Here is a 16,518-nt window from a genome sequence, read left to right on the forward strand (position 1 = left end):
TAAGGTAGATGACTCTAATTCAGCAACACGACTGTGTATTTGGTTTCCACCATCTCAACCTTACAGCTCTGACTAAGCAATTACTTCAGCAATCTCAGAGCGTGCCTAAGTTCAGTACTCTGCCTTGAGATGAGATTCCAGGCCTTCAAGTCTGTCCTTGTTGTTAAGAGCTGATGTAACCAGAATGAGCCATCTCATCTCCTGCCCCAGATTTCATTAATTTAAAACTCTTCTAGGACAATAGTTCCTCAGTGTTCCCAGAATCTTACCAACAGGGGCCACAAGGTTCTTGGTGTACACAAGCAATAACACTATTTCATACTATGTACTAAAACGTATGCACCTGGAATATAAACAGGAATCTGAAAGATTTTCTTCTTGTCTCAGGAAAAAACCTAAACCACACACCCAGCTGTTCTTCAACAGTTTACTACCTACAGCTACTCCAGAACAACAACTTACCAGTTAAAGCCCTTCAGTGACAAGAAACAGGAACTCATTCTGCTTAACTTTAGCAGAAAACAATATTTATTGAAAAGATGAGGAAGCACACAGAAGACCAGAAAACCAGGTTCAAAAGGGGCAGTATCCAAAGTTATTCTGAGAAATCAAAACAGCAAGAACTAACTGATGGTCTCAGTAGAATTCTGGGACAAGAATGAGTTCCAATATTTCCCTGCTGGTTCATGGGAGACTGAAATTGAGATGAAAACTCCTGGAAAAGAGGCTCCCATTTCCCAACAACGGCAGAGTGCTCACCTGTGACTGGTGGAAAGGACACCCTGAAAGACCCACCGTAAGGGTGCACACACACAGGAGGGGTATTTCTCCAGAGAGATCTAAGCCGCTCTTACCGATCAATGCAGAACAGACACTGAACTGGTAAATATAATCAATGTTCATTATGGTGAGTGCTCTTAGGAAGCACCCCTGTTAACAAGTGCCAGGCCCACTTGCTGGATAAGTAAATTCATTTGGAATGAGAAATGAATCCTTTCATTTATTAAAAACTACATTATTTTAGTTATATTGCTAAGAAATAAAGAGACAACACTGATCCTTAGCCTTTAATGTGGAGAATATTAGAGGGTGTTATTCCACAAACTGTCAAATATAACAAGTTACAGTTAAAAATAAAATACCAAAAATTTTTAAAACACTATTCAGTGTTACTCAGGAAAATCACACTCCATACCCCTTAACCTTCAGAGTATGTTCCTTGCCATTTTCCTGCTATTACTCTAGTTACATATTAAAATAAAAAACAACTTTACTCTCTACCAAGACTTTCTTCAGCACCACATCTGGAACACGACTCCCCATGTAACACAGCTTCCATGGGAAGTGCTTTCCTGATTTATTAAAGTTACAAGGGTTTCTCAATATGAATTCCCCATGTTAAATCTTCATAATCAGGCTACCACTTCTGATACAGTTACTGCTCCGTACTCCTGCAACTATTCTCTTGTATATAAAGGTTTGTATGACTTACTTCTGAAAGCTTTTGCACATTCATTCCAAATATGATTGGCCTCTCTCTTGTATGACTAATTTGATGAGAGTATTTTTAGGACTTCCTGCCTCTATTATCCTCCGAAGTCTCCTGTGGATCAGCTTCTGTGAGAATGCTTCTAACATCTACTCCATTCTGATTTCTCACTTGTGTGTTTTTCGATGTATACGAAGCCCTGAATTCCAGCAGAAGGATTTCCCACATTCAGAGCATTTCCATGGCTTCTCTCCTGTATGAACTCTCTGATGTTCACTGAGAGATGACTTCTGAGTGAAGGCTTTCCCGCATTCACTGCATTTGTGGGGTTTTTCTCCTGAATGAGTCTTCTGGTGTATCTGAAGTGATGCCTTCCTAGGATAGGCTTTCTCACATTCGCTGCATTCATAGGGCTTCTCTGTTGAATGAGTTCTCTGATGTATAATTAGCTGTGATTTCCCACAAAAGGCTCTCTCACAGAAGCTACACTCATAGGGTCTCTCTCCTGTGTGTGCTCTCCGGTGTATAACGAGGTATGACTTGCTGCTGAAGGCTTTCCCACACTCACTGCACCCATAGGGCTTCTCTCCCGCGTGAGCTCTCAGATGCGCAGTGAGCTGTTCCTTCCTACCGAAGGCCTTCCCACATTCACTGCACTGATAAGGATTATTTCCTGTGTGAATTCCCTGGTGCACAACGAGTTGTGTCTTCATGCTGAAGGCCTTCCCACAGTCCCTGCACTGATAGGGCTTCTCTCCCGTGTGCATCCTAATGTGAACGAGGAGATACGACTTACTCCTGAAGGCTTTCCCACAGTCACTGCATTTATGGGGTTTCACTCCTGTGTGAGTTCTCTGGTGCACAATGAATGGGGACTTCAGACTAAAGGCTTTCCCACATTCACTGCATTCATAGGGTTTCACTCCTGTATGGCTTCTCTGGTGCAAAATAAGCTGTGATTTCCAGCTGTAGGCTTTCCCACATTCACTGCAACCATAAGGTTTCCCTCCTGAGTGAATTTCCTGATGGACAATGAGCTGTGACCTGAATGAGAAGACTTTCCCACACTCGATACAGGAGTAGGGCTTCTCTCCTGTGTGGACTCTTTGATGAGCATTGAGGTTTGACTTGGCACTGAAGGCTCTCTCACATTTAGTGCATTCGTATGGTCTCTCTCCTGTATGAATTCTGAGATGTACAATGAGCTGTGATTTACAACGAAAAGCTTTCCCACATTCGTTACATACACAGTTTTTTTCTATACTATGAGTTCTTTGATGCTTAAGAAAATATGATTCATCACACCCATGAAACTGATCAGGATTCTGTCTTAGATAGCTTCTGGCTGAAGCTAAGTTTTGTGTCAAGCTTTTTCCATGTGTATTATATTTAAGGAGGCTTTGTCTTGAAGAAATGTGGCTTTTGCTCAGATGAAGCTTTCCAAATGCATTACAAGCATAGCTTCTCTCAACACTTTCAAGTTCATCTTGGTTTTTCTGGTACCATTCTTCCCAACCTTCTAGAAAAAAAAAAAACCAACACCATATATTTAAAATCATAACACAAACCTAATATAGAACTAAAGGGCTTTAGAACTGCCATGTAATGAGTGTTTTTCTTTTGGTCCAGGCCTCTGACACAATGGTTCAAAAGAAATACTGGCCAAGTGCACACACATCACATAACCAAGCATGGGGGCAAGGGGAAGTGAATCAAACCAAAATAAGTCCCTGTACAGAAATGGGTAGCCAATTAGCAGTGATCAAAAATGTTTTTTAAAAATAGAAGTTTAAAAAATTTCGCCTGCACTTAGAAGCCAATGCCAACTATTTATGCCAATTTTATTATTGCAGGAGTTTACTCATAAAGTTAATTCACAGGATACAGAATAGCTAGGTATGACATGTAGGTAGGTACAATGAGACATTAAAAGAGAGACTGAGTGAGCCATAAGGAAAGTAAGGCAAAAGCATTCCAAACAGAAGGAAGAGCAAGTGCAAAGCTCCTGGGGAAGGAACCTGCGTGGCATGGTTAAGGAACAGAATAAAGGCCAGGACAGCTGAGACCCCCTGAGTGAATAGAGTGAAGGCAGGAACCAGATTAGGCAAGGCCTCAGGAAAGAGTTTTCACCCAAAGGACTTTAATTAGAGGGGATCTCGAGTTGTCTTGTGCTTTTAAAAGATCAGTGGCCGTTACGTAAAAACGAATAGGAAAAGGGCAGAGACAAATGAAGAGCCACTGCAGCAGTCCAGGATGACAGGGTGGGGCTGGCTGTCCTTCTGGAGCTGAGCAACATGGACATACTTGGAAAGAGAACTAAGAAAGATACTAATGGACTGGATGTGAGAACCCAGAGGAGGGGAGGACTTAGTAACTCCTAGACTTGAGACTTGAGAAGCAGGTAGTGCTGCTCTTTGAGACTGAAAACACTGAGAGAGAGACATGTTCGGAGGAAAAACAAAGGACTCTGTTTTGGATCCTATTACATTTGAGATCATAGTTAAGTATCCAAAAGGAGAAGCAGGTAGGCAGTTAGACCTCAGTTCAGTGCTCAGTAAAAAGTAGGCATCAACAGCACATACAAGGTATTAAATGACGTGAGGGATAACGTCTTCTAGGGAACACGTGTAAATTAAAAGAGATGCCAAAACAGCCCTGGAGCAGACGACATTTAAGGTTGGAGAGGAGATGAAGAGAGAATGGGAAGGTCCATCTGTGAGGCCCAAACCGTGTGAAGATGACAGTGATAGCAAGACAAGGGTTAAAGGAAAGGAACAGCAGCGGGGTGCAGTCTGGACAGCAGCCGTCCAGACAAAAGCATTCCAAACAGAAGGAACAGGTACAAAGCTCCTGAGGAGGGAATCTGCGTGGCATGGTTAAGAAACAGAACAAAGGCCAGGACAGCTGAGACCCCTTGAGTGAACAGAGTGAAGGCAGGAACCAGATTAGGCAAGGCCCCGTACACACTGTCTGACTGTGTGTCAGCACCCGTCAGACACACAGCCTCAGTCACCCCCGTACATGACTGCTGCGTTGGGGGCCTCAGTAGCTGTCCTGCTTTCTCAGGACTGCTTGCTAAACACTTTTCTCCCCAAAGTGGTGGGAAACCGGAGGAAGAAGAGCAATTTCAGAAGTGCCTTCCCATTTCTGCCACTCAGAATGCAGAGTGGGAAAGCCCAGGGGCACTCTCCTGCAAGCATATAAAGCTGGGACCAGAGCGCATGAGGAAAGGAGAAGGAGGATGGCAATTCTGCTGTTACAACACTGGGAGGAAAAAGCTTTGATTTTCAGGACAGAAGAGCCTTTCCACAGTTACAATATAGAAGAGAAGCCCAAACTTGGACAACTCAAAAGGGAAGAGTAAGCGGGGTCAGGGAAATAAAAGTAGGGTGATAAAAACCACCTAAGATACAGGTGAGACTAGGCTAGATTTCAGAATTCTTTTAAGAAAAGAGCCCAAGGGACTTCCCTGGCAGTTCAGTGGTTAAGAATCTGCACGTACACTGCAGGGAGCATGGGTTCCATCCCTGGTCGGGGAACTAAGATCCCATGTGCTGCGCGGTGTGTCCAAAAAAAAAAGAAAAAGAAAAGTGCCCAAGAAAGTAATAGTTGCAATTTCCAAGTGACTGGTGTGAGAAGAGAGAAGGAAGCAATGAAATCTCCTAAGACAGTCAAGGGGAGAGAATGAAATGAAAAACTATGGGTAAAGTCAAGGGAGTTAACTGCAGAGGCAAGAGAGAAAACAAGGCCCATGACTACGGGAAGGAAGGCAGAGAAAAAAGGTGCCAGAAGGAAGAAAACTAACCCAGAAAGCAACCTCTCGGAGCCACGGGAGGAAACCGAGGGCCTCGTCCTTACCTGAGGACTTGTGGGCTCATCCCGAGTCCACCCAGTGGTTTAAGGACTTCAAAGAACAGTTTGCGCACGCAACACTCCCTGAGTGCCAGCCCCGGTTCACTCCAGACCTCCCCTCTCCACGGTTTCTGCTCACCCACCTGGACAGCTCTGACGGGAAACTTCCGCGTTTATTATCCATGGCTCTTCTCCTTGCTCCAACTTGAAGACTAAATCAGGTTTGGTACCATGATACCCTGTTAAGGGAAAATCACAAAGGATGTGGGCCAAACTACTGGGAACTAGAAAAGGAAGTTAGGAGCTAGGAGAGGAAGCAGCTTGTTTGCACTTGCAGAAAGATTACAATGAGGGGGTGAAGACAGAATAGGGACTGAGAACGTATGACCTCTAGAGCTCAAGACCATAATCATTAATTACTTCAGAGGCCCCAGGACAGAACAACAAAAGAAAAAGCGGTGGCAACTTATGACTCACGACCGGAGCCGAAAAGAGAAGCTGTACTTACCCAAAGACACCAGGTTACTATAGTTTTCCAGAGTCACATCCCGGTACAGGTGCTTCTGCGCAGAATCCAGTAACTGCCATTCTTCCCAGGTGAACTCCATAGATATATCCTTGAATGACGACAATCCCTGTAACAATACACACACCATTCCACAGGCTGCAACTATACTGGGAGACATGGAAAAGATGTAGAGGACCCAGGAAAGGAGAATGTCCCTCCACAGACTGCATCCTGCACCCAGGCCACCACTTGCTTTGAGAGAGAATTTAAAAATAATAATAATAAATGAGCCTCTGTGTGCTAGATACTCTTTTGGGTCCTGAAGACTTCAGGATGAGTGAAGCTCACTCTGGCCTCCAGAAGCTTTTAGTCCTGTAGAGGGAAATGAAGAGCTATGCATGCAGACAAAATAAGGTGTTTCCAGTCTGATAAGAACCTATTCAGGGAGACCTTGCATGGTGTGGCGAGCACAACTCTAACTACGGGCACCAGACACACAAGGTCTGACCCTCCGGAAGTGCCTGCCGTCTGGCCGGCTGCTCAGCCCACCTGAGTCTCAGTGGGAGCAAGCACATGAAGAAAACATGCCAGGGACTTCCCTGGTGGTGCAGTGGTTAAGAATCCGCCTGCCAATGCAGGGGACACGGGTTCGAGCCCTGGTCCGGGAAGATCCCACATGCCGTGCAGCAGCTAAGCCCGTGCGCCACAACTACCGAGCCTGCGCTCTAGAGCCTGCGAGCCACAACTACTGAGCCCACATGCCGCAACCACTGAAGCCCGCGCACTCTATGGCCCGCGTGCTGCAACTACTGAACCCACATGCCACAACTACTGAAGCCGCGGTCCTAGAGCCCATGCTCCGCAACAAGCGAAGCCACTGCAATGAAAAGCCTGTGCACTGCAACAAAGACCCAACGCAGCCAAAAATAAATTAAATTAAAAAAAAAAAAAAGAAGGAAAAGAAAATGTGACAAATAGGTGACTTGCCAGGCTTCTTCCAAGAAAAGAAGGGGTCCACGACAGAGCCGACCAGGGGACACCCAGCACCGACTGTGAACCTAAAGCCCAGGTTGCGGAGCCGCAGGCCACAAGCCAGCACGGGGGCGTCTGCTCCCCGAGGTGCGCGGGTCCTACCAGGCGGCCCTGCAGCAGTGTCAGCCATGCGGCCTGCATGCCTGGTGCTTGATGCCTCTGAGAACTACCCAGTGTGCTCACGATAAATTCCTCTCACAGGACCAAAAGATAGCAGCAAGCCACAGACCCTCAGGGGATCATTCAATAAGCACTTATTAGGCACCAACTGCGGACACAGTCCCTGTCCTCAGTGGGTTTCCATTCCTGCAGGGGAGATGCCAGTAAACACACAGCCACCTAGCACGCAGGCGGTGACAGTGCTCTGACAGGCCTCCAGCAGCTTCAGGGGAGAGAGGCAGGGAGGAAGACACAGGCGCTATCTCAGATGGGTGATCAGGAGCACCCTGCTGAGGCGACATTTGGGCAGAAACACAAGCAGTGTGAGAACGAGCTCCGAGATTTCTTCGGGAAGAGCCTTCCACGCAGCATGAGAACAAAGGCACAGGCCTGCAGGGCTCGAAGGACGTGGTAAGGACTTGGATTTCATTCCACAGGAGGAGAAGCCCCCGGAAGGCCTTGGACAGGGTGGCGCGCTCTGACCCCCATCTGAGACCATTCTGACTGCCACGGAGAGGGGAGGGGTCCTAGTTCCAGTGTAAGATGAAGGTCCCTGGGACTGGAGTAAGAGGACTAGGGTAAGGAGTCGTGGTTGGGTCCCAGGCATCCAGTGAAGCCAGAGGCAGAGACGCCCCGGTGGAGACGACAGCGCAGAGAGAGAGAGGACGACGTCGAGGAGAAGGCAAGGATCCTGGCCGAGCAAGCGGAAGACACTGCCCTCTACAGGTTGGGAAGCCTGCAGGACGAGAAAGGGAGGGATGGGGGCTGAAGGCAAGGAAGCAGCAGCTAGAGGAGCCCCGACTGACGCCCTAACAGGCTCCTCCCCAAGAGCGCTGCCTGCAGCGAGGGGGACCCCAGGGAAGACACAGTGAGTGCAACGCTGGGGGAGCCTCAGAGGCCAGTGGAAATACAGGGTAGAGCCCTGTCACAGGCTCCAAGCGATCCCTGTCATGCTGGGGACTGACCGCCAGATGACAGGAGCTTCCCATCCCAACCCACGAGGAGCTCCCACAGGGACAAAAAGTGAAGTGGGAATAAAGAGAAGAGCCTCCCATCTCCCGCAGCCTGAGTCGGGGAAGAAGAGGGGTTGGAGTGCAGCCTGGACTTTCCAATGCCTGGAAGTTAACTGACATCCAAATACTTGGCTCTTGCCAAGATGACTGCCAGGGCCGGGGAGGGACAGCTGACAGGGCACGTCTGAGGTCGTGATGGAGAAAAATGAAGCCATTACATCAAGTCCAAGGCACTCATGCAGCGGGGAGGAGAAAAAGGAAGCAAGGCCTGAGGTAGATGCCACAAGAGCAAACACAGACCAAAGGGACAGGATGGAAGAAGAAAGGGGTAGAGCAGAGAGTGTATTTTATTTTAAGCCTTTTGCTATTTTTAAGTTCGATAAGAATAAAAACAAAATACACAGGAAATACTACAAAAAAATTTAATTGGGCAAGCATAATCAAGAAATAAGGAGACTTCCCTGGTGGTCCAGTGGTAAAGAATCCGCCTTCCAATACAGGGGAAGCGGGTTCAATCCCTGATCGGGGAACTAAGATCCCACATGCTGTGGGGCAATTAAGCCCGAGCTCCGCAACTACAGAGCCTGCGTACCCTGGAGCCCTCGCACCACAACTAGAGAGAAGCCCGGGGGCTTCCCTGCTGGCACAGTGGTTAAGAATCCGCCTGCCAATGCAGGGGACATGGGTTTGAGCCCTGGTCAGGGAAGATCCCACATGCCATGGAGCAAGTAAGCCCGTGTGCCACACCTGCTACGCCTGCACTCTAGAGCCCGTGAGCCACAACTACTGAAGCCCGTGTGCCTAGGGCCTGTGCTCTGCAACAAGAGAAGCCACCGCAATGAGAAGCCCACGCACTGCAACGAAGAGTAGTCCCCGCTCCCCGCAACTAGAGAAAAGCCCATGTGCAGCAATGAAGACCCAACGCAGCCAAAAATGAATGAATAAATAAAATTTTTTTAAAAAAGAGAGAAGCCCACGTGCCACAGGGAAGAGCCCGCCCCACAATGAAAGATGCCACAGCTAAGACCCGAAGCAGCCAAAAAAATAAAGAAAATAAAGAAATTTTAAAAAAAGAAAAGAAAAGAAAGAAAAGAGGGAATGACCAAGACAGGGTGCATAACTCTAAGATAGAAAAGGGATTTTAAAATTCATAAATGATCACTATACACAAGCAGTTCTGCTATAATGTGATGTTGCAAAAAAAAATCACCATTATGCAAAGTCTCTGCTTATGGGAAGAGCAGGGTTGGGGTGTGACACTTTTGTAGCACACATGAAAAAAGAAAATCAGGAACCTTAATAAAAACAGTAGCAGTTTTATACATGTTTGATTTGAGAAATACATAAATACTACCATAAATATGGCACTGTACCTTGAAAAACACCTGACGTTTGGGTGTCAGAAGGGCCATAGATTAGTATAAAGTGGTGAAAAGAGGCTTGCCTGAAATCAGTCAGAAAGCTCACTTTGTTCCCTAAGATATCAATCATGTTGAAACAAATTTACATCCTTAAAGCAAACATGATAGCAGAACTGACTGTATTTACAAATTTCTTCCAATAAATTTGAAAACTTAGAAGAAATGGAAATTTTCCTAGGAAAATAAAAGTAACCAAATTTTGCCCAGAAAGAATTAGGAAGACCAGACTGACTAGCCCATGGTCATAAAATAAACTGAAACAGTAATCAAAGGTATACGCTCTCCATAAAGACAATAGTCCCACACTATCTTGAAAAGTAAGTTCTATCAGCATCCAAGGAACAGAAATTTTCTCCCATATCTAATCTGATGTAGAGCCAGGAAATGATGGGAAACCCATCACACAAAACCTGTATAACCCTACAGAGCAGGCAAGGACAGCACAAACTGTAGTCCAATCTCATTTATTAAAAATACCTAGATAAAGACACTAATAGAGTAAAACAAATCCTGTACATACATACATAGCAAACTATGAATGAAGTTTATCCAGAAACTTAAAGGACAGTCCAAACTTTAAAAAAACAAAACACAACTGTATCAAAGAAATAAGTAACATTAGTACATTAATGGAGAACAGACAATCATCTCAATAGATGAAACAAAGTACTAAGAGGAAATTTAACCGCTTTTAAAAATCGGAATTCAGTTTGTTACAGGTAAAAGTAATTTCCCTAAGCCTATAAAAAAAATCATACTTTGTGTGAAACTAAAATCAGGAACAAGACACGGACGCTCACATCAACTCTGCTAGTCAGCACTGTCCCAGAGGACCCAACACAGCAGGAACAGAGCAAAATGCCAGTGGTAAACACTAAGCAAGGAGGAGAAATTACTGTCATTATTTACAAACATCTGATTTTCTGACTAAAAAACCTAACAGAAACAGCTGGCATAACATGAGAACCGATAAGAAACATCAGCAGGGTGGCAGTAAAAAAAAAAATCAACATGTAACAGCCCTTTGATACATCAACAGTAACCAACTTGAAAATGTAATAAGAACCACAACAAAGCTAGAAAGTACTCAGGAATAAAGCTTAAAAATAGAGAAAAACCTAACGAAAAATACACATGTGATAAAATACATAAATGCAGAGGCAAAGAAAACACAATAGCCCAGATATAGAAGCAACGTAAATGTCCAGTGATAGATGAATGGATACAGAAGATGTGCTACACACACACAAACACACACACACACATACACACGAACATTACTCAGCCATTTTAAAAAAAACCCAAATCTTGCCATCTGTGACAACATGGATGGAACTAGAGGGTATTATGCTAAGTGAAATAAATCAGACAGAAATACAAATACCATATGACCTCACTTATATGTGGAATCTAAAAAATTAAATGAACAAATAAACAAAACAAAACAAAAACAGACTCATAGACACAGAGACCAAAAAGGTGGTTGCCAGAGGTGGAAGGGTGAGTGAAATAGGTAAAGGGGATTAAGAGGTACAAACCTTCATTTATAAAATAAATTAGCCATAGGGATGCAGCATAAGGAATATGGTCAATAATGCTGTAATAACTTTGTACTGGGACGATTACCAGCCTTGGGGCAGTGATCATTTCATAATGTATGTAAATGTCAAATCACTATGTAGTACACCTGAAGCTACCATAATATTGTATATCAACTAAATTTCAAACATTTTTATATTTTTTTTAAAAAGAAAAAAAAACACAGAGGCTTGAGTAATCGAGTAACATTTATGATATGTAGACTCAATGTGGTATAAAGATATTAATTTTCAACAAATTAATTTAGAAATTCAATGAATTCTCAATCAAAATGCTAAGAAGATATTTCTTTTCTAACACTTATTCACAATAAATAAAATCATACGTTTGGACTACCGCTGCTACAACTAAAAAATTAATGGTAAATTACAATCCTCGTGAACATCAGAGACCCACGCAAGCAAAGAGGACTAAATGAACCAAATTTCAGAGACGGGAGAGCTCTTCCCAGGTGAGCTAAGAGCCGGCTGGCTGTTTACTTCGCCAAGGGCATTTGTCCAGCCTGAGAACAGGGGGGACGGGGTCAGCTGAGACAGAGGACGACACCAGGAGAAAGAGAAACCAGTGGAGCCTTCGATGTCCCCCTGGACAGCAGGCTGTCCCCCTGGGGCATTTGCTGAGTGCGGTCAGTGCAGGAATTGGGCGGGAATGGCAGACTGACTCTCCCATAGTCTCAAGGCACTTAGGACACAAAGCACTGAGAGGGAGGAGCCTGCAATCCACAAACCCCGCTGAAAATACAGGTGAACCGAGTCCAACTAAAGCAGCACCCCAGCCCCAAACCAGCTCAATGTCTGTTTAGATGAGGTGATCAGTCACTCCCCATCTGCACAACAGAGGAAAGGGGAAAGAGGCTCTGGTAGAAAGTAACATTGAACTTCAGTCTCTGTGGCTGTTCCCTTTATACCAATTCATGTACACACACACACAAGTAAAGAGAGAATGACAGAGCTAATCTGGGGAATCTGGGTGAAGGGTGTTTTCTTTAAATACAATACAGGAGATTATTTTATACTATTCTTGCAACTTCTCTAGTTTTGAAATTATTTCAAAATAAAACATAAAATGTAATAAACTCTAGGGCTTTCCAGATGAGCCTTTGCCTACTGAAAGGGCCCTACACAACCTGGCCTTGCTCTCACACGCTCCCTCCCCATTCCTGCCACACGCCTTCTTTCCACTAGACAGGGCACCTGCTGGTTCTCACCTTAAGGCTACTGACTTAGTTGCTTCCTGTTCTGTGCCCCCATCCTCCCATGATCATCCAGCTGTCATTCAGATTCTGCTTAAATGCTGCCTCAAGACAAGGTTGCCAGTCTGAAGTAGCCACCCAGCCTCTCAGTGCATGAGCATTCACAGCTTTGTTCATGATGTTCCCCTGGTATGTCTTACCATCTCCCATACCCTCCACGGGGTCATGGGCCCTGTCAGTCTTGTTCACCCCTGCATGCCCTAGAAAATTACCTGGCATAGTAGTCAATAAAGGCTTGCTAAACACGTGCACTCAAAAACAAGGAAATACTGTCTACATTTGTTCAAGTCTTTTAGGTCCTAAGAGGCGATCAGAGTGCAGGCTCTGAAGACACTCTGCGTGGGTCTGAATCTCAGCTCTGCCACCCTCGTGTCCTTGTTTCCCTCACTAGTTTGGGACCTGGCAGGCTCCCCAGTTTCCTCAGCTGTAAAATGGGGACATACTTGCCTCACAGGGCCGTGAGGTGTTAATGACGTCACACCCACAAGGTGGCTAGGCCAAGAGTGGTGTCTATTAATATTATTCAACAGTTGTGAAGTCTTCTTTATTCAGGTCCTGTACCCTTATGGTCACTTATTTTATCTTTTCCAATTGCTATTGCAAATACGTTTTCTCTCGTTGTACTCTCTGTATAGTTATTGTTTAAAAGCAAAAAGTTCATTGATTTTGAGGTTAACTGTACCCCTCCGGCCGCCTCGGTGAAATCCCTTCTCCCCTGACACCCAAACTCTTCCTGTCACACTTGATCACCTAAAAAAGTGTCTATACTATTACTAGTCGCTTCTCTACATCCTGCTGCCCACAGCCGCATGCAATCCCTTCGCCTCTCAGGAACTGACCACCTGCACCACCCCCGCCATTCTCTCTGCTCTGGAAAAGCTGCTTAAGACCCACACATTCTGAAGTCCAGGCGGCACATTTCGGCCTCATGAAATACTTGAGGCATTTCGTATCATGGCTTCTAGGAAGCTCTCTTTTCTCAAATTTGCAGGGGAAGAAACCACTCTCCAAATTTTCTTTCACCTCCCTTGCACCCCAGTCCTTCGGCACCGCCGTCCTGCTTGCCCCGAGTCCTCTACTGGTCCCTCCTGGGGCTCTACTCGTCGTACCCTGCGCTCCCCCGAACACAGGCGCCTTTAATCTGCACATGTTAGTTGAAAACCCCTACCCAAGCTACAGACCCGACGACAGGCACTGCGCTTCGAACACCTACAAGCCCGCTCGGCCCCTGGATACCTCTTCCAACAGTGTTCTCAAGGCCGGAAATACGAGCAGCGCGCCAACGGCTCCGAGGAAGTTCACCTTCGCCTGGAAGCCCGCTCTGGCTCACCGCCCAACCACCCGCCCGGCCCGGCCGGTCCACTGGCCCTCTCCCCTCGCCACGCGGCTCCTTCCGGCTCTGAGCCCTCGAACCTGCCCGCCACCCTGCCCAGCGACCACCCTCCGCAAGAGACCGCAGCTCCTCGAAAGCAAGAAACGTACTGCCAGCGCCAGTCTCAGCGTCCAGCACACAAAGACACTCGGTGTATGAGCATCTCAACAAGTGAATGAACAAAAAGGAGGTTAATTTCCCTGATGGGGCCCGAAAGGGCTGGACACGAAGACAACTCCATACTTGTGTGTGAGAAACCTGAAACGACAAAGGATCACTTCCTTCACGAGGACCCTCGCTGCCCTCAGAATTCAGGGTCCGCTGTAGACCATAAAACAGGGTACCTGCCGAAGGACAGGGCACCGGACACAAAATGCCCGAAGACTAGGAACGTTCCTGGAGACCCAGGCGGACGGCGGCGAACACGCGAGCTCAGGACCTGGCGTGGCCGTCACGGGATGAACAAGGCCACGCTCACGGCCCAGTCAGCTTGCGCAAGGGAGAAAGTCCCGACTCACCCAACACGAAGCTGTCCGGGACCTGCTGGCCATCCCGCGCTGGTTCGTGCAGGGTCTCCCGGCTGCTCCCACCCCGCCCACCCAGCAGGAGCTTCGCGCCCCACAGAGGGAGGGTCCGCGGGCACCAGGCACCTGCCCTTAGGGGCTGAGTCCCTCGCAGGGACGCGGCCTCCGGGCCCGGGCGGAGGGAACCGGGGCAATGAGTTTGTACCGTTCCGCAGCCGTGAGGCGGGAGGGACCGAGGCCGGGCTGGCCGCCTCCACGCCCGTATCAACCGTGGGGGTTCAGGCGGCCAAGAGCCTGGTGCGCACAGGACGTTTCGGGCCAGGGTACCTTCGCGTCTCCGCCAGCCCCGCGGCCAAGGAAACAGAACGTCCCCGGCCCGCCTCTGTGCACAGTCGCCCAGCCGGCTGCAGCCCGCTAGGCGCGTCCCCCGCTGAAGCGGGGGTGCGGCGCACGCGGAAGTACGTCACGCGACCATGAGCGGCCGGCAGAAAACGACATCTCCCAGAACCCTCTGCGGAGGAGGCGGAGGGCCTGGGGAGAGCGGCGGAGGCTGACGGGAAAGGAGGGCTGGCAGGCTTTGCAAGCGCCCAGTGTTCCCCCCTGTCAGCGCCTGCCTGGGCAGAGTCCATCTACGTGCAGGGGCTGGCGCTCGGGTCTGGACGCCACACCGGGTAGAGTTCCGACCGGAGGGCACAGCGGAGAAGAACACCGTGCGAGGCTGCAAGCTGCAGTGCACAGGGTTATAAAACAGTTGTGAATATCAGTGCCCCAAATAATAGTTACCAACTTCATAACGGTAGATGAAAAGAGAAATAGAAGTACATCACTAATGGGAGACATGAACATGCCAACTCTCCGTCCCAGACAGAGCAAACAATAGCCGACTGAAAGAAAACGCACAACGTAAACGTTGAGACTTATGTTTTATTTTATGGCCAAAACTGAGGACTTAAGCTTGGGACACAGCATCTTAGCTCTGAGGGGCTGCTCCAAAGAGGCAAATGGGGAAGCCAGGATATTATAGGAGTTTTTGCAACAAAGAGCAGGTAGTCGGATCAAAAGATTACTGTTGATTAAAGAAAACCACACATCTCAAGTTAAGGAATTCAGGGCTATTTTTTGTTGTTTTTACTTTTACCATAAGGGAGAGATTTATTTATTTATTTGTTTTGGTAACTTTTACCATAAGGAAGAGATATTTTTATTTTATTTTTGAATTTTATTTTCTTAATTTTTTTATACAGCAGGTTCTTATTAGTCGTCAATTTTATACATATTAGTGTATACACGTCAATCACAATCCCCCAGTTCATCATACCACCACCACCGCCACCACTTTCCCCTCTTGGTGTCCATACGTTTGTTCGCTACATCTGTGTCTCTATTTCTGCCCTGAAACCGGTTCGTCTCTACCATTTTTCTAGGTTCCACATATATGCGTTAATATACATTATTTGTTTATCGCTTTCTGACTTACTTCACTCTATATGACAGCCTCTAGATCCATCCACGTCTCTACAAATGACCCAATTTCATTCCTTCTTATGGCTGAGTAATATTCCATTGTATATATGTACCACATCTTGATCCATTCGTCTGTCGATGGTCATTTAGGTTGCTTCCACGACCTGGCTATCGTAAATAGTGCTGCAGTGAACATTGGGGTGGGGTGCATGTGTCTTTTTGAATTATGGTTTTCTCTGGGTATATGCCCAGTAGTGGCATAGCTGGGTCATACGGTAATTAGATTTTCAGTTTTTTAAGGACCCTCCATACTGTTCTCCACAGTGGCTGTATCAATTTACATTCCCACCAACAGTGCAAGAGGGTTCCCTTTTCTCCACACTCTCTCCAGCATTTGTTGTTTGTAGATTTTCTGATGATGCTCATTCTAACTGGTGTGAGGTGATACCTCATTGTAGTTTTGATTTGCACTTCTCTAATAATTAGTGATGTTGAGCAGCTTTTCATGTGCCTCTTGGCCATCTGTATGTCTTCTTTGGAGAAATGTCTATTTAGGTCTTCTGCCTACTTTTGGATTGGGTTGTTTGTTTTTTTAATATTGAGCTGCATGAGCTGTTTATATATTTTGGAGATTAATCCTTTGTCCGTTGATTCGCTTGCAAATATTTTCTCCTATTCTGAGGGTTATCTTTTCGTCTTGTTTATAGTTTCCTTTGCTGTGCAAAAGCTTTTAAGTTTCATGAGGTCCCATTTGTTTATTTTTGTTTTTATTTCCATTACTCTAGAGGGTGGGTCAAAAAAGATCTTGCTGTGAATTGTGTCAAAGAGTGTTT

The 16,518-nt window shown here is 46.5% G+C and overlaps 1 protein-coding gene across 1 annotated transcript; it reads right to left on the reverse strand.

Annotated features, from left to right (window-relative positions):
- Positions 1–505: 505 nt before the first annotated feature.
- On the reverse strand, positions 506–14,650 carry ZNF26 (zinc finger protein 26). Its single transcript, XM_060118777.1, has 4 exons — positions 14,216–14,650; positions 5,850–5,976; positions 5,485–5,580; positions 506–3,008 (listed from the first exon to the last, which is right to left on the reverse strand). Exons 1-4 carry the CDS (start codon positions 14,246–14,248, stop codon positions 1,657–1,659), a joined length of 1,608 nt encoding a protein of 535 aa, XP_059974760.1. The 5' UTR covers positions 14,249–14,650; the 3' UTR covers positions 506–1,656.
- Positions 14,651–16,518: the final 1,868 nt, after the last annotated feature.

Source organism: Mesoplodon densirostris, chromosome 15, assembly GCF_025265405.1.
Source record: "Mesoplodon densirostris isolate mMesDen1 chromosome 15, mMesDen1 primary haplotype, whole genome shotgun sequence".
NCBI lineage: Eukaryota > Metazoa > Chordata > Mammalia > Artiodactyla > Ziphiidae > Mesoplodon > Mesoplodon densirostris.